Raw genomic sequence first — 20,873 nt, 5'->3', positions numbered from 1 at the left:
CTCAGCCCCCAGAGTATCTGTGACTACAGTCACGTGCCACCACGGCCGGCCTCCTGTATTCTTATATGTATACAATATCTCACAATTAAAGGGTAAATAAATATAAGATCTAGTCAAGGGTATTGGGAGGACTGGCCTAGATATTTCTTTCACTAAACTAAATTTTAACTCTTAAGAAATGTTCACAATAAAATTGTTATCATAGTCCATAAAATCGGTCTTTTTAGTTGCCACAATTATAAGAAGTTGCATACAATTACAAGAGTAAAACAGAATTATAAGACAGCACGTTAGGTTTAAGATTTATGGCCGGGTGCGGCGGCTCACGCACTTTGGGAGGCCGAGGCGGGCGGATCGCACTTTGGGAGACCAGGAGAGCGGGACCCAGTCTCTACAAAATAAAAATAAAAATAAAATGTGGGGAGAGCGTGACGTTTTCCAGGTACAGAGGGGAGGTCCAGGCAGAAGCGCAGGTAGAAAGTGTGAATATGCTGAGCGTATTCCGGGAGCAGCAAGTTAAGCCGGTGTGACCGGAGGGAAATGGAGGCCTGGCTGCCGGACGGTGAGGGTGACTGCGCGAGCGTCCGCCCAAGAAGTCTCCCTGCCTTCCCGCCTTTCCCCTGTCTTGGGCCCCTTCTTGCTTTCCTTTCGCGCTCTGTGCTGACTCCGCCCCTCCGGCGGCGCCCATGGCCCCGCCCCCTGAGGGAAACAGACAAGGGGCGGGGCCGGCGCGGTCATCTCTCTGCGCCTTCCCGCAGGGCGCCGAGCAGCTGGCGCCGCCTGCCTGACGTCACGGTCACTGACAGCGTGAGCCCGCGGCGGCTGCTGCCATGGTGGCTGGCGGCCGGGTAAGGGTCTGAGTGGATCTCCTGCCAGGCCAGAGCGCCTTCGGGGGCCGCGGCGGAAGGCCAGGAGTTTGCAGCCAGGGCGGCGGGTTTGTGGTCTGCAGTGTCGTGAGGCTGAGGTGGGGGTTGAAGGCCCAGAAGCCGGACTCTGTGACCCCGGTCGGGGGGTGTACTGGAGGGGCGGCTACGTCCAGGCTGGGTGAGAAGAGAGGCAGTGGGGCCCAGGAGGCTGGAGGAAGCCTTAGGGTTCAGACTGGGGTGCACGTAGTCGGGAGCTCAGGGTTTGGGCAAGGGGATACCTGCCGGGGTTCAGCCTTGAGGGTGGGTTTACCGGGTTCACGAATCTGTCTCTCTCCTTACCCCCGCCCGCCCGCCTGCCTGCCTGCCTGCTCCCGGTGACTTCTGCTGGCCGCAGGTGCAGCATGTCTAGACTGGGAGCCCTGGGTGGTGCCCGTGCCGGGCTGGGACTGTTGCTGGGTACCGCCGCCGGCCTTGGATTCCTGTGCCTCCTTTACAGCCAGCGATGGAAACGGACCCAGCGTCATGGCCGCAGCCAGAGCCTGCCCAACTCCCTGGACTATACGCAGACTTCAGATCCCGGACGCCACGGTAGGAGCCCGTCTCCTGAGACCGCGGTCACTGCAGACTAATGGGCCTGAGGTCTGGGCTGCTTTCGGTGGAGACTGTGGGACAGGGTAACGGAGAGAAGTGCTTTAGGGTTTCACTTTTTTGGAAGCTTGTTGAAAAAGTAGTCATCGGGCTGGGCGCGGTGGCTCACGCCTGTAATCCCAGCACTTTGGGAGGCCGAGGCGGGCGGATCACCTGAGGTCAGGAGTTCAAGACCAGCCTGGCCAACATTCAACCAGATGTCAACATGGTGAAACCCCATCTCTACTAAAAATACAAAAATTAGCCGGGCGTGGTGGCGCGGCCTGTAGTCCCAGCTACTGGGGAGGCTGAGTCACGAGAATCGCTTGAACCTGGTAGGCGGGGCTGCAGTGAGCTGAGGTTGCGCCACTGCACTCCAGCCTGGGTGACAGAGTGGGACTCTGTCTCAAAAAAAAAAAAAAAAAAAAAAAAAAAAAAAAAAAAAAAGCAGTCGTGGTTTTCTCTACTCTTTCGCCTGTATTCACAAGAAAGTATATTTCAAAAAGACTGTTTAACTTTCACTTTTAGTTCTGGCCACAATAGTGCTATGTGGGTATTAAAGGCACTTGCTTAGCGTTGGGTGAGGTGTGTAATAAGTAGAGGAAGAGTCCAAAAGAGGGCAAAAAGAATAATCTTGTAGGGATTAAAAGTCTTGAGGCTTATGTATTAAATCATATATTAGAATTTGAAGACAACTTGGCAACTATCAAGACAACTTGGCAACTATCTCATTCAAGTTTTTTTTTTTAATCCCTCCTATGAGGAAACCAAGATTCAAAAAGATGGTATAACTTTCCTGAGGCTGTCACAGATTAAGTGGCAAGGTTGGGCCTGGTCACCTGGTCCAGTGGACTTTCTACGGCATAGGGCTAGGAGCACACTTAATGCAATTGAAGCTGAATGTGGCTGGCAGCCTGTACAGCTGAAATGAGTAGTTCTTGCAGATTTGTCAATTCATTTGAGCAAAGGATCTAGGGCTGGTTCAAACTACTACCATCTTTGTGCAAGAGGAGTGTTTTTTTCTTTTCTTTTCTTTTTTCTTTTTCTTTTCTTTTTTTTTTTTTGAGATGGAGTCTCGCTCTGTTGCCCAGGCTGGAGTGCAGTGGCATGATCTTGGCTCACTGCAACCTCCGCCTCCCTGGGTTCAAGTGATTTCCGTGCCTCAGCCTCCCGAGTAGCTGGGATCACAGGTGCGTGCCACCATGCCCAGCTGATTTTTGTATTTTTAGTAAAGATGGGGTTTCCCCATGTTGGCCAGGCTGGTCTCCAACTCCTGGCCTCGGCCTCCTAAAGTGCTGGGATTACAGGCGTGAGCCACCACACCTGGCCAAGAGGAGCGTTTACATTATCTCACTCCCATGCTAATTGGAAATGAGTGTTTTCTCTGGTTGCCAATGTTAGATGGTTTGGAAAAGTTAGTTTTGGAGTCTTCAAAGAGCTATCAGCTTAGATTGCAAATGATTGTCAGCATTTTATAATCTTGTGGTAATCTAGTATTGGAGTGTGCTTCCTTCCCTTGTATTTTGTTTGTAATTGCTTCGCAGTAGTGTTTCTTCTGAGATTAGAAGAAAGTGGCCACATTGCCAGGGATCTTTCTTGCACTACATTCTTGAGCATTATTGGATGTATGTTGTGGCCTGGCCTAGTTTTTTACCAGATTTCCTTTAAGAAGGGATTTATGCTTGCCGTATTGTAGGGTCCTGCCTCTCTGGTTTCTTTTTTGTTTTTGCATTTTCCAGTTCAGTTACCATAGGTGGCTGTCACTTTGCTAGCATTTCACTGCTGGAATTTACTCTGAGATCTAGGGTTGGGTCAGCAGGGCTTAGTAACGGTGTCTTTCTGAGGCAGTTTGGATGGGCTTTTTCTGGTGTACCTTTTCTCTTAGTAACTGCCCCCTTTCTCCTAGTCCTTCTCTGATATACTAAATGAAGTTCTGGGAGAAACTCCAAGTTTTCCCTACTATTCTTTGTGAAGTGAGAGATCAGAATTTGAGGGAGCTCAGTTTTAGTTTTAATTTTGCTATGTGGTTGGTATTGACTCCTTGGTATTGGGCACTATACGGTGAGGTGAAGGTTTTTTTTTTTTTAACTCTAGCAGGACAGCTGTCCTCCTTCAGGTTCCACACTTGGGCAAGCATGTTACATTATCTATCGTGGTGTGCAGCATTCCTGAAGGGCCCTGGTATGGAAGGTTCTTGGAGCAGAGAGCTCTTGTTTAGAGATCCCTGGGTAGTTTCTTGAGACTTGTTACCATGACCTGGCTGTGAACGTGTGCTATCTGAGCGTCACTGGGTCTTCTCTTCCAATGGAAAGCAGGTATTCTTGAATTCTGGGTGTGAGATCTCTTCCCCACTATATTCGTGTGTGTCACTGGCTCCCATTCGTTCCCCCTTCAGTGATGCTCCTGCGGGCTGTCCCAGGTGGGGCTGGAGATGCCTCAGTGCTGCCCAGCCTTCCACGGGAAGGACAGGAGAAGGTGCTGGACCGCCTGGACTTTGTGCTGACCAGCCTTGTGGCGCTGCGGCGGGAGGTGGAGGAGCTGAGAAGCAGCCTGCGAGGGCTTGCGGGGGAGATTGTTGGGGAGGTCCGGTGAGTAACGCAGCTTCTTCTCCTGCTTTATCCCTCCCCTGCAGCTTTTCAGCTGGGGTGTGTTCTGGCCTTTGCTGTCTGTCTCTAAAGAATAAACCAGTTCTATAGCTTCTAGCCTAATCTGGGTTGAAGCTGTACATTTGGTACCTCGCCTTGCACATGCTCCTTGCTGCTTCTGGACTCTGATGGTTGATCTGTTGTAGCAGCTGAAGCGCTCTGTTTGCCTAACCTAGTCTGTCCGTGCGGGCTGGGCCCAGGAAGCTGCCCTGCTTACCCTCCTGAGGGTTAGAGACTTAGGATTTTCTCTGCTTTTAGCCCTTTAATGAGGAGCAGTAGTAAGAGGCACCCCATGGTGAGCAGAAAGACAAGCTGGATGGGACCTAATGGTACCCTTCGGGATGGGGCCTCCTTTCCAGATGCCACATGGAAGAGAACCAGAGAGTGGCTCGGCGGCGAAGGTTTCCGTTTGTCCGGGAGAGGAGTGACTCCACTGGCTCCAGCTCTGTCTACTTCACGGCCTCCTCGGGAGCCACGTTCACAGATGCTGAGAGTGAAGGGGGGTGAGTTGTCTCTCTTGGAGGCAGTTATGGCTACAGCCAGGTTGTGTTTTGTAAAAGTATTATCAATGGAAAATTCAAACCAAGCTGCTGCAAATGATTTTTGGAACAGGTAAGAGTATAATAAATACAGAAGAGTTGAAACAAAAAACCCATCCAATTTATGTCATTCAGACAAATGTAGATGTTAATAGCAGTTATTGCTTGCATCTGTTATCTTAGTTTATTACATAGTTATGATATATTATTTAGGCATTTTTCTGTGTTATCACAAGGACTTGATAAGCATTGTTTGACTTTGTTCCTTTCCTTGGGTGGCTGAGCTGGTATACGGAGATGTCTAAGCACGAAGCATGCTCCTCCCTGGGAGTCACCCTCTTCCCACAGGGGAGCCTTGCCTGTGATCCTTTGCATTTTTACAGGTGGGAGGTGGATGTCCTGAGTTCTCAGTGGCCCAGGAGAGCTGACGATAGGCCTTTCTGTGAGGCGGGGCAGCTGGCAGGAGTCTGGTGGACAGCCTCCTCCAAGTCTGGTCATGCTAAGGGCGTTTTGAGTTTAAACCACTAGCACCACTTTGAAACTCTGGTCCCAAGGATAGAGTGTGATGTTGTCAGTAGCAGCATCTGACCCATCTGACCTTATCTGCTGCTAGCTCCAGTTATTCAGGTAGCCTGTGTGAGGCCTAGAGGCCGATTTCTCCTTGTCCAGCCTTTATTCTTCTCAAGGGAAAGACTGGTGTAGAGAACAGCCAAGTTTTATGCTGGATCAGAGGAATTAGCTATAAACAGGCACATGGAAACTAGAAGTTAAAATCAGTCCAGGTGCGGTGGTGGCTCATGGGTAATCCCAGCACTTTGGGAGGCCGAGACAGGAGGATTGCTTGAGTTCAGGAGCTTGAGACCATCCTGGACAAGGCAGCAAGACCACGTCTCTACATAAAATAACTACCTGGGGGAGGCCGAGGTGGGCGGATCACCTGAGTTCAGGAGTTTGAGACCAGTCTGGCCAACATGTCGAAACCCTGTCTCTACTAAAAATACAAAAATTAGCCAGGTGTGGTGGTGCATGCCTGTAATCCCAGCTAATCGGGAGGGTGAGGCAGGAGAATTGCTGGAACCCAGGAGGCAGAGGTTTCAGTGAGCCGAGATTGCGCCACTGCACTCCAGCCTGTGAGACAGAGTGAGACTCCATCTCAAAAAAAAAAAAAAAAAAACGAGCTGGGCATGGTGGCGTGGGTCGGCAGTCCCAGCTACTTGGGAGGCCGGGAGTTTGAGGATGCAGTGAGCCATAATTGTGCCACTGCACTCCAGCCTGGGTGACAGAGTGAGACCCTGCCTCAAAAAAATAAAATACAATGTAAATACTAGGTGATAGGAATTTTTCAGCTCCATTATAATCGTATGCACCCACTGATATGCGCAGTCCGTGGTTGACTGAAATGTCATTATCACCAACGCTGGATTTGATGACTGCTCCGGGGTCTCCAGAAACCTGTGGAGTGGTGGTGAAGAGCTCTCTGCTCCTCCATGGGGGACTGCTGTTGCCTGGGTTGTCAGATCCCTGTTATCTGTATTCTCAAGGGCAAACAGAGGTGGCCCTTTTCTATTCAATTTACCTAAATGGCTCTGGGCCAAGAGATGCTTCCAGAAGTTGTGTTAAAGAGGGGGAAAAAATGAAATTAATATTTGATACATCTGAATTGAAGAGAGAGACGGAGGAAGTAGTTGATAGTGGGCACTGAGATGTAAAGAACATCTCTGCAACCCAAGGAAGCAGGCCACTTGGGTGGGGAATTGATGTTTGAACTCTGTAAGGAGGTTGAACAGGAGAGGTCACAGCTCTGCCCAAAATCAAAGAAAGCTTGAGGCCCTTCACAACTGTTTTTGTTTTTGTTTTGTTTTGTTTTGAGACAGGGTCTCACTCTGTTGCCCAGGCTGGAGTTCCGTGGTGCCATCACAGCACAGCAGCCTCAACCTCTTGGGCTCAAGTGGTGCTCCTGCCTCAGCCTTCTGAGTAGCTGGGACTACAGGCATGTGCCACCATGCCCAGCCAATTCTATTTATTTTTTTTGTACAGATGGGATCTCACTATGTTGCCCAGCCTGTTCTTGAACTCTTAGCCTCAAGCAGTTCTCCCACATAAGCCTCCAAGTGCTGAGATTACAGGTATGAACCACCGCACCTGGTCCTCTTTGTGATGATTTAAAGAAGTTGTACTAGGCCAGGCGCCGTGGCTCAGGCCTGTAATCCCAGCACTTTGGGAGGCCAAGGCAGGTAGATCACCTGAGATCAGGAGTTCAAGACCAGATGGCCAACATGGTGAAACCCCGTCTCTACTAAAAATACAAAAATTAGCCAGGCATGTTGGCAGGCACCTGTAATCCCAGCTACTTAGGAGGCGGAGGCAGAAGAATCACTTGAACCCAGGAGGTGGAGGCTGTAGTGTGCCAAGATGGCACCACTGCACTCCAGCCTCGGTGATAGAGCAGTACTCTGTCCCAAAAAAAAAAAAAAAAATTACTGAGGCTGGGGTGTGGAGGCTCATGCCTATAATCCCAGCACTTTGGGAGGCTGAGGTGGGCAGATCACTTGAGGTCAGGAGTTCGAGACCAGCCCGGCCAACATGGTGAAACCCTGTCTCTACTAAAAATAGAAAAATTAGCTGGGCGTGGTGGTGCATGCCTGTAATCCCAGCTATTCCGGAGGCTGAGGCAGGAGAATCACTTGAACCCAGGGGGTGGAGTTTGCTGTGAGCCAAGATTGCACCACTGCACTCCAGCCTGGGCGACAGAGAAAGACTCCATCCCAAAAAAATAAAGAAGTACAAACTTCTGGGGTCAGTGGGAGCCAGAGCAGTTAACCAGGGACACCTGGGGGTCCTTCACTGCTAGGGGTGCTCAGTGGGACTCCCAAGGCCACAAGGAGCAGGCCAGGGCTGCCAGACACCTGTGATGGGGCAAGGGGAAGGGTGGATTTCTTAATTATAGCGCCTTTAGGCTGTGTCCCATGCCCAGTCCCGTGGCATGAGAGCAGGTGGTGGTGCAACACTGTGTGGTTGAGCCGGGTGTTCTCTAGGGCAGTGGCCGTGGTGAATGATTCTTTGTGCCATGGTCATTGCCATGTAGGTCAAGGGGGAGCTCTAGGAGTCTACAAACTCTGAAATGGCTTTGAACATGTGTGTCTTGGGGCAAGGAGAGCTGCTTTGAGGGATGAAGGGCTGAGATTTGATGGGCTGCTTGATTTCACTGAAAGCTGTATTCCTTCCTTCTTCCAAATAACAACTTTGAGGTCTCAGGAGATTGAGGGTGGCAGAGGCAGAATCACTGTGCAGCTCTGTGAGCTTGTTCCCCGGGCATTGTACCAAAGACAGCTTGAGTTCCCTCTGTCAACCCAACTTGCCCTAAAACACCAGCTCCTCCAGCAAGCCTTCCCAGGCATCTCAGCCAAGAGAAATTGCCTGCAGCCTCATCGTGAAGATTCCTTCTTGGGCATTTATGACCTCATTAAGTTGGGTCTTATCTCAAGGTCAGGGTCCATGTGCCTGGTTATCTTTGAAGGCCTCATACTCAGTCTCTAACATGGTTTAGGTTAAGAGAAACTTAATTGCCAGGAGGAGAGATGTGTGTAACTGAGTCCTTCATTACTGCTTAAGAGTAGAGTGGCAGTCTCTTTGCTCAGAGGGAGCCTTGGGTCTCTGGCCCACTGTGGGAACTCCTGTCCTCCGGAGTGCACAGGACCAAAGGGCCTTTTCAAAGGTCCCTGCTCGTCTCTGGCAGATCTCAAAAGCCTCAGGGTATGTTAAAAGGGTCACTCCTCTCTGGTAGATTTCTCCAAAGGCTGGCTGGGTTAGTCTGGGAGGTGGAAAGTGAGAGAGAATGGTGTAAATGTGGTAGCCCTTGGCATGTGATTAATCTCTTCTGAGGCCCCAGAAGCTGCCTCAGGCAGTAGGGTTTCAGATTGTTGAGGGTTCCTTAAAGTGGGGCTGAGATGCAATTAAAGTCCACTTTCTATGCCAGCTTCCCTGGAGCCTCCCTGCCTCACAGGGCTCTACCATCTTTCACTCTGTTTGTGGCAGCAAGGCTCCCTGACCTCTCTTCTTGGCTTTGTGAGTTGGGCCTTTAGGATCCAGAGGGATGGCAGCATCGCAGCTCAGGTCCCAGGGGATTCTGTGCTGATGCCTGGGCTCCAGCAGGGCTAGGTCCCTCCCTGGGAGTGCTGGAGGCAGAGAGACTCCTCTTTGGACTCCTGATTGGCTGAGGCAGCCCTCAACTCAGCAAGAAATAGGGTCTCCCCTTCTTTCTAGCAAAGGGAGATGATGCAATTCCAGCTTTCCGTTCCAGATAAACCATCTACCCATTTTGCATTTGGGCCTGGCTGGGTAGAGGAGACTCTGGTTTGATTTTTCTCAATCTGGCAGGTGCAGTTGGGAGTTTCATTCTCTAGGTTGCCTGTGGGTGGTCTTGCTCATCAGTACCCAGGTTGGTTACGAAATCTAATGACACTTACCTTTGTCCCTTTGATTTCTAAAGGTGTCTTTTTTTTTCTAATAACTAAAGGGGAAATCTACTTGGATAACCTCTTAAAAAACAAAGGTGCAGTTAGGAAAGGTTTTAAATACCTTACAAGTTCTTGTAGTAGATGTGTCTGGGGCCTCTTTTTTAGATGAGGCTGAAGCTCCTCTGTAAGGATGCAGTCAGCACGGACTGGGTACCAGGTCTGGCTGCTCACTTCCAGAGCCTTCAGAGCCTGCCACCTTGTGGTTTCTGGTTTTCTGGGCAGGACAGCACTTCTGCCCTGACATTAGGCTGTCAGTTGTTGACTTTATTTGTAGGTGGTGTGTCATCTCTCCTTCAGTCCTGTTTTGCTCCAGCCACAGGGAGCCTATTCTTTTTTTTTTTTTTTTTTTTTTTTTTTTTGAGACGGAGTCTTGCTCTGTCGCCCAGGGTGGAGTGCAGTGGTGTGATCTCCGCTCACTGCAAGCTCTGCCTCCCGGGTTCACGCCCATTCTTCTGCCTCAGCCTCCCGAGTAGCTGGGACTACAGGCACCCGCCACCATGCCTGGCTAATTTTTTGTATTTTTTAGTAGAGACAGGGTTTCACCGTGTTAGCCAGGATGGTCTTGATCTCCTGACCTCCTGATCCGCCCGCCTCGGCCTCCCAAAGTGCTGGGATTACAGGCGTGAGCCACCGCGCCCAGCCTTGTGTTTGCTTCTGACCCCCAGAAGTCCTACTTTTTCCCCTGCTCAGTCCTTATCTATTTTAGGCATTTAGGGAAAACACCCTAATCAGCTGCTGGTGGCTGAGATCCAAGAGAAACTCGGCTTCCTCTTTAGTGGGTGCATCAGGGTTGGGGCTCCTTAGGAGCCACCTGGCATATGGCAGCCCCCCAAACACCTTTTCAGGGGGTAGTTTGCATCGTCTTCCCCTTCTTGCTTCTGGCTGCAAAGTGGTTCCTATCGCCTCTCCTCACACCCTTAAGTTCTCAAGGTTACTATGGGCTACTCCTGTTGCGGTTTAGGTTTGGTTGTTGACTTGGGCCAGAGGTTGCGAGTTTGTGGATGTGTGTGCGGCTGCCCATGGCCTGAGGCTGCACCCACCCATGTTGGTTGTGGCAAGTGTCTCTGACTGATAAGGCAAAAACGAGCAGGGGCTTCTCACATTTGCCTTAACTGTCACAGGGCCTCAGCTGGTTGTCTACTCTTTCCTTCCCGGATCATTTTCCCAGCCCTTAGTTCCCATAGGAAACTTTCTCTCAAATAATGATTTCTGCTGGGCATGGTGGCTCATGCCTGTAATCCCAGCACTTTGGGAGGCCGAGGTGGGCGGATCACTTGAGGCCAGGGGTTCGAGACCAGTGTGGGCAACATGGCAAAACCCCGTCTCTACTAAAAATACAAAAAAAATTAGGTGGGAGAATTGCTTGAGCCCAGGAGGTGGAGGTTTGAGTGAGCCAAGATCGAACCACTGCACTCCAGCCTGGGTGACAGAGCGGGACCCTGTCTCAAAAAAAAAAAAAAAAAAGAAAAAGAAAAAAAGTCTGCCCTTAAGAGGTATGAATGATTGTGATTTGGTGCTTTGGACAATGCCATGTGGAGTGCTTCTTTGGGGGTGAGGGATAGACAGACCCTAGGGGCTCTGAGCTGAATAATCCTCTTGTTGTCCCTTACATTTCTCTGCCAGTTACACAACAGCCAATGCGGAGTCTGACAATGAGCGGGACTCTGACAAAGAAAGTGAGGACGGGGAAGATGAAGTGAGCTGTGAGACTGTGAAGATGGGGAGAAAGGATTCTCTTGACCTGGAGGAAGAGGCAGCTTCAGGTGCCTCCAGTGCCCTGGAGGCTGGAGGTTCCTCAGGCTTGGAGGATGTGCTGCCCCTCCTGCAGCAGGCCGACGAGCTGCACGGGGGTGATGAGCAAGGCAAGCGGGAGGGCTTCCAGCTGCTGCTCAACAACAAGCTGGTGGTGAGGCTCCAGCTGCCTGTCTGCTTCTCCTTCCCTCCCTCCCTCCATCTCTCTGCTCCTGACCCCTGGGGAATGAAGGCCTGTGTGGTTACTGCCCCTACAAGGTGACATGGGACAAGAAATGGTGAGACAGCTGGTTTTGCATCTGTCCCCCAGGTCACATATCCTCTTCCAAGGAGGCCCAGCGTGGACCCTAGGGCCAGTGTACTGCTTGCCCCAGAGCTGCCTCCCCTCTGGGGAGGGGGAGTGTAGTTCTCTGCTTTCTGTAGAGCTACTGCAGAAAGAGCTCTACCTCTCACCTCTAGGGGGAAATGTGGAAAGAACTCTATTTTTTTTTTCTCCTCATTTCCCTTGAGGCAGAGTCCAAGCTGCCAGCCCCATTACAAGCGACAACTGTGTAGGTCACTCAACCATAATTCTCTTGTCAGGTTCACTGACAGAATGTATGCCCACCCAGGTATAAATGCCCCCCGCAGAAGTTAGAAGTTTCGTTTTTCCTTTCACACTTTCTTCATGTGTCAGCAAAAGACCTCTTGTGCCTTATGACATCTTGGAGTTGACCTTTCCTCCCAGCAGTTCTAGGAGGCCAGAATGCCCTCACCCCGTAATTGTGCAAGCTACTGGCTAGACAGAGAATGTGTCATACATTAACTGCACGTGGGAAGGGATGACTGGGGGGAAGGCTGCGTGTAGGAGCTGGCCTGATATTGATGACTGTAACATACTAGCTTGGAAATTCAAACCTAGGGTGTGGGGGAAGGCCAAGGCCCCCATTCTCCACAGTTGAGGGAAAAGGGGCCTCACCCATTTCTGTCTGGTCTGCAGTATGGAAGCCGGCAGGACTTTCTCTGGCGCCTGGCCCGAGCCTACAGTGACATGTGTGAGCTCACTGAGGAGGTGAGCGAGAAGAAGTCATATGCCCTAGATGGTAAGTGCTGACAGCTTCCTGTGGGAAGGTGACTGACTGATTCAGGGGTGGGGCTGGCCCATCTGCCTGGGGACCCGGGGAACCACCAAGATGCTGTCAGCAGTTGTGGCTCAGTTACCCACTAGGGACAAACTCTGGCTCCCAAAGACCCTTGCTTTCTCCTCTGGAAGAAGAGAGCAGTCTTTGCGTATCTGTATATCATGCTGATTAGTAACACACGTGCATGTGTTTCTAGGAGTAGTTGTATCCTATCAATGTTATTCGTTTTTCTCACTCTAGCCACAGAGGGCAAAACCTTTTTTCTTAACCTGAGGTTTTTTGCTGCTGCTTAGAAATCTGGTTTCAGTTTTCTGAGCTGGTGGGGCAGGTGTTCTAAGAATATAGCTAGCTTAGAAGACTCTGGAATCCACTTGGCAAGTCTGTTGGCACAGGCTCCACCCTGGAGGATAGGGTGCATCTGACCTGTGCCAGGCTCAGGGCTTGGCCTTATCTGTCATGAGGTCAGAGAATGCTTGGACTTTAGAGACTGATGTGTCCTGCTGAACTCCACACACTGAGTCAGGTACCATCAATGGGTAATGGGTTTCTAGGTCTGTGGTTCAGTTAATATCTTTTTTTTTTTTTTTTTTTTTAAACAGTCTTTCTCTGTTGCCCAGGCTGGAGTTCAGTGGCCTGATCTCGGCTGACTGCAACCTCCACCTCCTGGGCTCAAGCAATTCTCCTGCCTCAGCCTCCCCAGTAGCTGGGATTACAAGCACATGCCATCATACCCGACTAAGTCTTGTATTTTTAGCAGAGATGGGGTTTCGCCATGTTGGCTAGGCTGGTCTTGAACTCCTGGCCTCAAGTGATTCACCCACCTAGGCCTCCCAAAGTGCTGGGATAACAGGCATAAACCACTGTGCCCGGCCAGTTAACTGTCTAAAATGGATTTGTCTACCTTTCTATTATAAGTACAGCCTTACAAATATTATTGAATCCTTGATAATGTATACTCAAACAGTACCTCAAAGTTAACATTCTAAACATTTGTAGAATTCTGTCAATGGAGAAAGAACAGACCAATTGAGTAGGATGTCTCTGTAGACCCTCAGAAAAATTCCTGGAAGTTTTAACAAAAGATGCTTATTTATGATTACTTTTTCTCTCCAAAAGTTTGTTTTCCCTCCTAAATTTCAGATGAGGATTCTCAGCTTTTGGGCTGATTTTTGGACTCTTCACGTCAACAACCTTTCCTTTCCCTCTTGATCATTGGTCATCTCTTATTAGTGCTAGTAGCCAGCATGAACCCCAAAGACAGAAGTGGAGGCAGTGGTTAGAGGGGCAGCACTTGGTTGGTCTGGCCTCCTGAGCTTAGCACCCATGGACAAAGCTTTACCTGCTGGAGGTCAGATTACTATGGAATGTCTTTGAAGGTTCTGCTCTGAGATCACAGCCTTTAAGAATTATCCTTACTGGGTATAAAGTTTATTTTATTGTATCTCTAGGAGCTTGACCACCAGGAGGTAGTCATTCTGTGGGGTCTCAGTCAATGTCTTGTCTACAACACTGTCTGTCTAGCTTGGCAGGAACTAGTTGTCTCATTCTTTGCTATTATTTTCCTAGTGAGACAGTACTTTGAAGAGGGCAGAGAGAAATCCCCAAAGAGGCAGCGTCCCTCATTGGTGGGGCCATGTGGTCCTTCTCTTTGGGAAGAGAGGTAGAGTCTTTCACAGCATCAGTTGTCTTAAGAATGCATTTGTGGCCAGGTGTGGTGGCTCATGCCTATAATCCTAGCACTTTGGGAGGCCAAGGCAGGAGGACTGCTTGAGCCCAGGAGTTAGAGACTAGCCTGGGCAATATAGTGAGACCTTGTCTCTACAAAAAAAAAAACAAAAAACAAAACTTAAAAAATTAGGCATGGTGATGGAACATGCCAGCAGGAGGATTGTTTCAGCCCAGCAGGCAGAGGTTGTAGTGAACTGAGATTGCGCCACTGCACTCCAGCCTGGGCAACAGAGAGAGACCCTGTCTCAAATAAAAAAAGGAAAACATTTCAGATTAGCCAGTTTACCACCTCAATGCATTACATTTGTTCCATTTTCTCCACGTTCCCTTCCAAACTTGTTTTCTTCAAAGAATTCTTGGCTGGGCACGGTGGTTCGCACCTGTAATCACAGCACTTTGGGAGGCTGAGGTGGGTGCATCACCTGAGGTCAGGAGTTTGAGACCAGCCTGGCCAACAAGGCAAAACTCCGTCTCTACTAAAAATACAAAAATTAGTCAGGTGTGGTGGCACACACCTGTAATCCCAGCTACTCGGGAGGCTGACGCAGGAGAATCACTTGAACCTGGAGGCGGAGGTTGCGGTGAGCCTAGATTGTGCTGTTGCACTCCAGCCTGGATGACAGAGTGAGACTCTTGTCTCAAAAAAAAAAAAAAAATCCTATGTTGCAGTGTCTTCTCCAGTGCATAGGCATGATGGTCCTTATCTGGTGGTCCGTAAGCTCCAGCCTTGATACTCTTAAGTGACGCTTGTCAGAACTTTCATGTTTATGGGCTTTCATTTCTTTGTTAGAACACTAACCTAGAAAACTCGGGTAAGACTAAGTGAACGTCATTCTCTGGTCAGACCTCAGTCCATGTGGCTCTTGTGAAAGAGTTTTGGCCTAGAGCTAATTAATATTGTTGGATTGTGGATCCTTTTGAGAATTTTTTTTTTTTTTTTAAGAGATGGGGTCTGCCTATGTTGCCCAGATTGGTCTTGAACTCTTGGTCCCAAGCTATCCTCTCCTTGGCCTCTCAAAGTTCTAGGATTACAGGTGTGAGCCAATGTACCCATCCCCTTTAGGGAATTTTTTCAAAGCTGTGATCTCTCTCCCCACTTACTTAAATTTTATACAACTTGAGATTCATGGACACTGCCCCTCCAGAGTAAGGTCTGTTGGGGACAATTTCTGATTGTGTTGGATCCTTTTTTTTTTTTTTTTTTTTTTTGAGGCGGAGTTTGTCGCCCAGGCTGGAGTGCAGTGGTGCAATCTTGGCTCGTTGCAACTTCTGCCTCCCAGGTTCAAGTGATTCTCCTGCCTCAGCCTCCTGGGGAGCTGGGACTACAGGATTTGCCAACATGCCTGGCTAATTTTAAATTTTTAGTAGAGACAGGGTTTCACCATGTTGCTCAGGCTTGTCTCAAACACTTGGCCTCAAGTGATCCACCCACCTCGGCCTTCCAAAGTGCTAGGATTACAGGCATAAGCCATCGTGCCTGGCTGGATCCTTTTATATTTTAAATGCTAAAATCTGCTTCAAGCACATCAGGTGGGCATTATAAAAAGAAGGTAACTGGGTTTTCTAATGACAGATGGGGAAGCCAAGGTGAAGCAGAAGTCATCCCTGAAGTCTTCCCTTAGAAGCCGTTTGCAGCCTTTTCTGAGACAGTCTTGCTCTGTCACCTAGTCTGGAGTGCAGTGGTGCAATCTCGGCTCACTGCAACCTCTGCCTCCTGGGTTCAAGCGATTCTCCTGCCTCAGCCTTTTGAGTAGTGGGACTACAGGCGCCTGCCACCACGCCCAGCTAATTTTTGTATTTTTGGTAGAGATGGGGTTTCACTGTGTTGGCCAGGCTGGTCTCCGACTCCTGACCTCAGGCGCTCTACCCGCCTCAGCCTCCCAAAGTGCTGGGATTACATAGCACAGAGGCATGAGCCACTGTGACTGGCTTCTTTGCGGCCTTTCATTCTGCTCAAGTTCACAACTATTTCCAAACAAGTCCAAGCTGGGTAGGGATTGGTGACAGCTAAAGCAGTCATTCTTCCCACAAGCCTTCCTATGAAAGTGTGCATAAGAGCTATGTCAACTCTGGATCTACCTTTGTCCTACAGGAAAAGAAGAAGCAGAGGCTGCTCTGGAGAAGGGGGATGAGAGTGCTGACTGTCACCTGTGGTAATAACACCCTGCAGTGTTCTGGGAAGAGCCAGCAAGGGCCAAAGCAGAGGACAGCCCTTTCTTTTCTCTGCCTGGGCCACAGAGGCATTTTCCAAAGGATCCAGGAGAGGGAGCTCTGGCTTGTATCTCCACATGCCTCAGTCTACCCCTAGCCAGAGACAAGGGAAGTTTCTGGTAGGGGAGGTGGCTTAGGGATGAGGCAAGCGGGGAATACAAGCTTTTTTTCTGATGGGGCTTGGAGAAATGAGTAGCTTTGTTAAGAGTCATCCTAGCTACAAAACTGGAGTTCTTGGCTCTCAGGAGGCTGGGACAATCTGCAGCTCCCCTATCCTGCATAAGCTCTTCTTTCCCCTGTGTGTGATCCCTGGCTGCTGGTACTTTGGCTTCTTTGCTTGGTTCACGTGAGGAAAAGTAGATGTGAGCTCACCCCCCAGAAGTTTAGTGGTCAATTTATTAGGCTGCAAAAACATCAGCCCTTTTTGTGGTCTCATGTGAGGCAAAGTTCTGTCAGCTTACCTGGGCCAGGGCTAACTCATATCCTGGGGTCTGGTTCCAGCACCTGAGTTTTAGTGAAAATGTTCCTTTCCTTTCCCACCGCCACCCTTGCTTTCCATGTCTCCACCCTCAGACTGTGAGCTAAGTGAGAGGCTGTGTTTCTCCATCTGTTGCTGAAACTTTTGTCTCTGCAAGGGTTCTTCTCAGAGGCCAGGTAACTGTTTCTTGGGTGTCATTGCTTCCCTGGGCTTCCAAGGATGAATAGCTATTCCTGAGGAACAGCTGTTTGGATTAAACATGGAAATGAGCCTCTAGAAGTATCTGATACCCCCCGGATACTTAGCATATACATGAAAAAGCAACTTGGGCTGGTTACTCATCGAATGTCAACTGTGCTGCTAGGAACAATGCTGGGGGGATGGGGAAGTAAGACTTTGTTTCTGAAGACAGATGATGGGAAGCTGGCTGGCTGGTTCCCTTTGGGAGGGGGGATGTGGGGGAGAGGGCATATATAGGAGGTCTTTCTTCCTCTGGTTCTGTTGGTTTCCAAGTTAACATCAGAAATTCCTAGAATATCCCCTCCCAATGTGACTATCCTAAGAAATTGCTTCCCAAGTCCCAGTGATACACCTGTATGCTTCAGTGATACACCTGTATGCTTAAAGGCTAATGAGACCCACTTTTTTGTCTGCCCAGAAGATAAGTAGTCAGGTCTCTTATACTTTTATGCTGATTCTTTTCATGCTTTTCAAGTTTTTATTAATGCCTGTGGCTGTACTCCTTATGAGTGTAGGAGAGATTTACTGTGTAAGAGAGATTTACTGTGGTGAACCCAGCTTTTTTTATACCTAGAATACTTTGGAGACTTGTAAGCCTACCATTATCTACTAAAGAATACTAATTGGGGCCAGAGGTCCGTAAAGAATGGGGATTACGTACAGATGAAAATTAGGTATTTTCAGCTCTAGTTGAGGGTACAGGGATGGGGGACAATGCAACTAGGCTGTGGTTGGGGCATCCATTCCTTGCAGTGATGGTACTCAGCCCTTGTCCCTGAGCTTGCTGCTTCCCCCCTAGGTATGCGGTGCTTTGTGGTCAGCTGGCTGAGCATGAGAGCATCCAGAGGCGCATCCAGAGTGGCTTTAGCTTCAAGGTGAGGACAGGCTTTTCCTCCTTCCTTGTGCTGGCCTATCCCAGATTCCCCGCTCCTTTCCAGCTCCCTGCCAAAAACTTTTCTACAGCCTCAGTGACTTGCCTTTCTTCTTTTTTTTTTGAGACAGAGTCTCACTCTATCGCCCAAGCTGGAGTGCAGTGGTGTGATCTTGGCTCACTGCAACCTCCTGGGTTCAAGCGATTCTGCTGCCTCAGCCTCCCAAGTAGCTGGGATTACAGGCATGTACCACCATGCCCGGCTAATTTTTGTATCTTTAGCACAGATGGGGTTTCACCATGTTGGCCAGGACTGGTTTCGAACTCCTGACCTCAGGTGATCCACCTGCCTCAGCCTCCCAAAGTGCAGGGATTACAGGCATGAGCCACTGCATCCGGCCCTTGCCTCTCTTTTAGCAACTCTGGTGTCTGATGTTAGTTTATATTTTCCCCTTAGGAGCATGTGGACAAAGCCATTGCTCTCCAGCCAGAAAACCCCATGGCTCACTTTCTTCTTGGCAGGTGGTGCTATCAGGTAAGCTGTGTTTCAGTGCTTGACATAATGGTCCTAAATGCCTTCTGACACCGATTTCCTTGCCAGGAAGAACGAGATCCTCAGCCTTCTCTGGCTCAGGTGCCCTTTCTTCTGAATGCTCGTATTATTGGTGGTTCGACCCAGCCCCGTTTGACCCTATTTTCAGTATATCCCCAAAGATTTAAAGAAAAAAAAAAACTTTTAAAACCTCTTATACACACCTTGATCTTTTTGTGGCAGGTCTCTCACCTGAGCTGGCTAGAAAAAAAAACTGCTACAGCCTTGCTTGAAAGCCCTCTCAGTGCCACTGTGGAAGATGCCCTCCAGAGCTTCCTAAAGGTATGAGAGGGGCAGGTGGCAGGCAAAAACACCAGGGTAACCTTGTTTTTTCCTAAGGACATTATTGAGACCCTTAATGGGAGGGGTTTTCCTAGTAGGGGGCAATTTTGTGTTTGCCTGTTCTATGGGAAAATCAGAATCACTTGCACAGCTTATCAAAAATACAGGTTTCTTCAGACCCACTGAATCAGCCACATGGTTGGGGACTAGAAATCTAGTTTAATAAACTTCAGCCTGATTAGAATATAGGAACCTCTTACTGAAATATCTTTGTCCCTTTTCCCAGGCTGAAGAACTACAGCCAGGATTTTCCAAAGCAGGAAGGGTATATATTTCCAAGGTAAACTCATTTGTCTACTTCAACATAGATCTGGGAACTCCTGAAAGTACACAGTATCAGGTTTCACTGTTGTCTCTTTTCAGTGCTACAGAGAACTAGGGAAAAACTCTGAAGCTAGATGGTGGATGAAGTTGGCCCTGGAGCTGCCAGATGTCACGAAGGAGGTAAGGCTTTTTAATACTGCCTGTTGGGCAGATCACCTGAGGTCGGGAGTTCGAGACAGCCTGACCAACATGGAGAAACCCCATCTCTACTAAAATTACAAAATTAGTTGGGCCTAGTGGCGCATGCCTATAATTCCAGCTACTCGGGAAGCTGAGGCTGGAGAATCGCTTGAATCCGGGAGGTGGAGGTTGCAGTGAGCTCAGATCGTGCCATTGCACTCCAGCCTCGGCAACAAGAGCAAAACTCCATCTCAAAAAAAAACAAACAAAACTGCCTGCCAGTCATCACTAAAACTGCCTGTCAGTCATCACTGAATCATCATGTGACATTTTTAGAAAATAATCTTTCCTAGAGGTCTTATTTCCCTAGTAAAAAAGAGTCTACCTCTAGGGGACGAGACAGATTTAATAGGCTCCAGGCTATCCTGGGAAAGTAGGAAAAAGACTGTAGCAGAGCTCAGGAAGGAAGCAAAGGGCCCCTCTTCTTAGGTTCCACTGGTTTGGGAAAATGCTGGTTTAAATTTTGAGCCCTAGATTTGTTCTTTGTCTCCCTAGGATTTGGCTATCCAGAAGGACCTGGAAGAACTGGAAGTCATTTTACGAGACTAACCACGTTTCACTGGCCTTCATGACTTGATGCCACTATTTAAGGTGGGGGGGCGGGGAGGCTTTTTTCCTTAGACCTTGCTGAGATCAGGAAACCACACACAAATCTGGCTCCTGGGTCTGACTGCTACCCACTACCACTCCCCATTAGTTAATTTATTCTAACCTCTAACCTAATCTAGAATTGGGGCAGTACTCATGGCTTCGGTTTCTGTTGTTCTCTCCCTTGAGTAATCTCTTTAAAAAAATCAAGATTCACACCTGCCCCAGGATTACACATGGGTGGAGCCTGCAAGACCTGAGACCTTCCAATTGCTGGTGAGGTGGATGAACTTCAAAGCTATAGGAACAAAGCACATAACTTGTCACTTTAATCTTTTTCACTGACTAATAGGACTCAGTACATACCTTACCTACCAAGGTAAAAAGAGGGATCAGAGTGGCCCACAGACATTGCTTTCTTATCACCTATCATGTGAATTCTACCTGTATTCCTGGGCTGGACCACTTGATGACTTCCAGTGTCCTGGCAGCTTTTGGAATGACAGCAGTGGTATAGGGTTTATGATGCTATAAAACAATGTCTGAAAAGTTGCCTAGAATATATTTTGTTACAAACTTGAAATAAACCAAATTTGATGTTATCAGCTCTTTATTCTTACTTGACACCTCCATAATTGTTTCTACCTACAGAGGCTGTTGCAGGCAGGTTATGGTTAATGCTCTTTACAGTATATAAAATACAGGTATTGAGCTTATTTTTAGCCTAAACAAGGCCTATTGCAACTAAGCAGGTACTCCCGGCCTTTCTCATCTTCATTTCTAGGGCCACGAGCACAAACCCCTAAATCCACCTAGAAGAAAATTTAAGACTGAGATGCATAAGCCGAGTGTGGTAGCTCATGCTTGTAATCCTAGCACTCTGGGAGGCGGGTGGATCACTTGAGGCCAAGGGTTTGAGACCAGCCTGGCCAACATGGTGAAACCCCCATCTCTACTAAAAATACAGAAAAAAAAAATTAGCTCGGTATGGTGGCACACGCCTGTAATCTCAGCTACTAGAGAGGCTACGGCAAGAGAATCACTTGAGCCTGGGAGGCAGGGGTTGCAGTGAGCTGAGATCACACCCTTGCACTCTAGCCTGGGCAACAAGAGCAAACCTCTGTCTCAAAAAAAAGATAGATTGAGATGCTTTCATATAAGAACCAACCTCTTAATCTAGAATGTCACTGTGTCTTTATTATACCAACCCAGATTTTTTTTTTTTTTGCTGGAGTCTCGCTTTGTCACCCAG

At 48.8% G+C, this 20,873-nt stretch overlaps 1 protein-coding gene across 3 annotated transcripts; it reads left to right on the top strand.

Moving 5' to 3' along the window:
• The first annotated feature begins 693 nt into the window (after nt 1–693).
• On the top strand, nt 694–20,223 carry RMDN3 (regulator of microtubule dynamics 3). 3 transcript variants are annotated; one of them, XM_003826591.4, is made up of 13 exons: nt 694–848; nt 1,261–1,454; nt 3,889–4,081; nt 4,498–4,641; nt 10,818–11,100; nt 11,926–12,028; nt 15,888–15,948; nt 17,524–17,599; nt 18,053–18,130; nt 18,371–18,469; nt 18,756–18,809; nt 18,893–18,973; nt 19,529–20,223. In XM_003826591.4, the coding sequence occupies exons 2-13, from the start codon at nt 1,268–1,270 to the stop codon at nt 19,580–19,582; spliced, it is 1,413 nt and encodes a 470-aa protein (XP_003826639.3). In that variant the 5' UTR covers nt 694–848; nt 1,261–1,267; the 3' UTR covers nt 19,583–20,223. The 3 variants fall into 3 exon arrangements, with proteins under 3 accessions (XP_003826639.3, XP_034794437.2, XP_034794438.2); XM_034938546.3 differs by having other exon boundaries at nt 800–964; XM_034938547.3 differs by having other exon boundaries at nt 800–1,044.
• Nucleotides 20,224–20,873: the final 650 nt, after the last annotated feature.

This window comes from Pan paniscus, chromosome 16 (genome assembly GCF_029289425.2).
Source record: "Pan paniscus chromosome 16, NHGRI_mPanPan1-v2.0_pri, whole genome shotgun sequence".
Classification (NCBI taxonomy): Eukaryota; Metazoa; Chordata; class Mammalia; order Primates; family Hominidae; genus Pan; species Pan paniscus.
The sequence above is the reverse complement of the archived record's forward strand: the minus strand, read 5'-3'. Positions and strand labels throughout refer to the sequence as shown.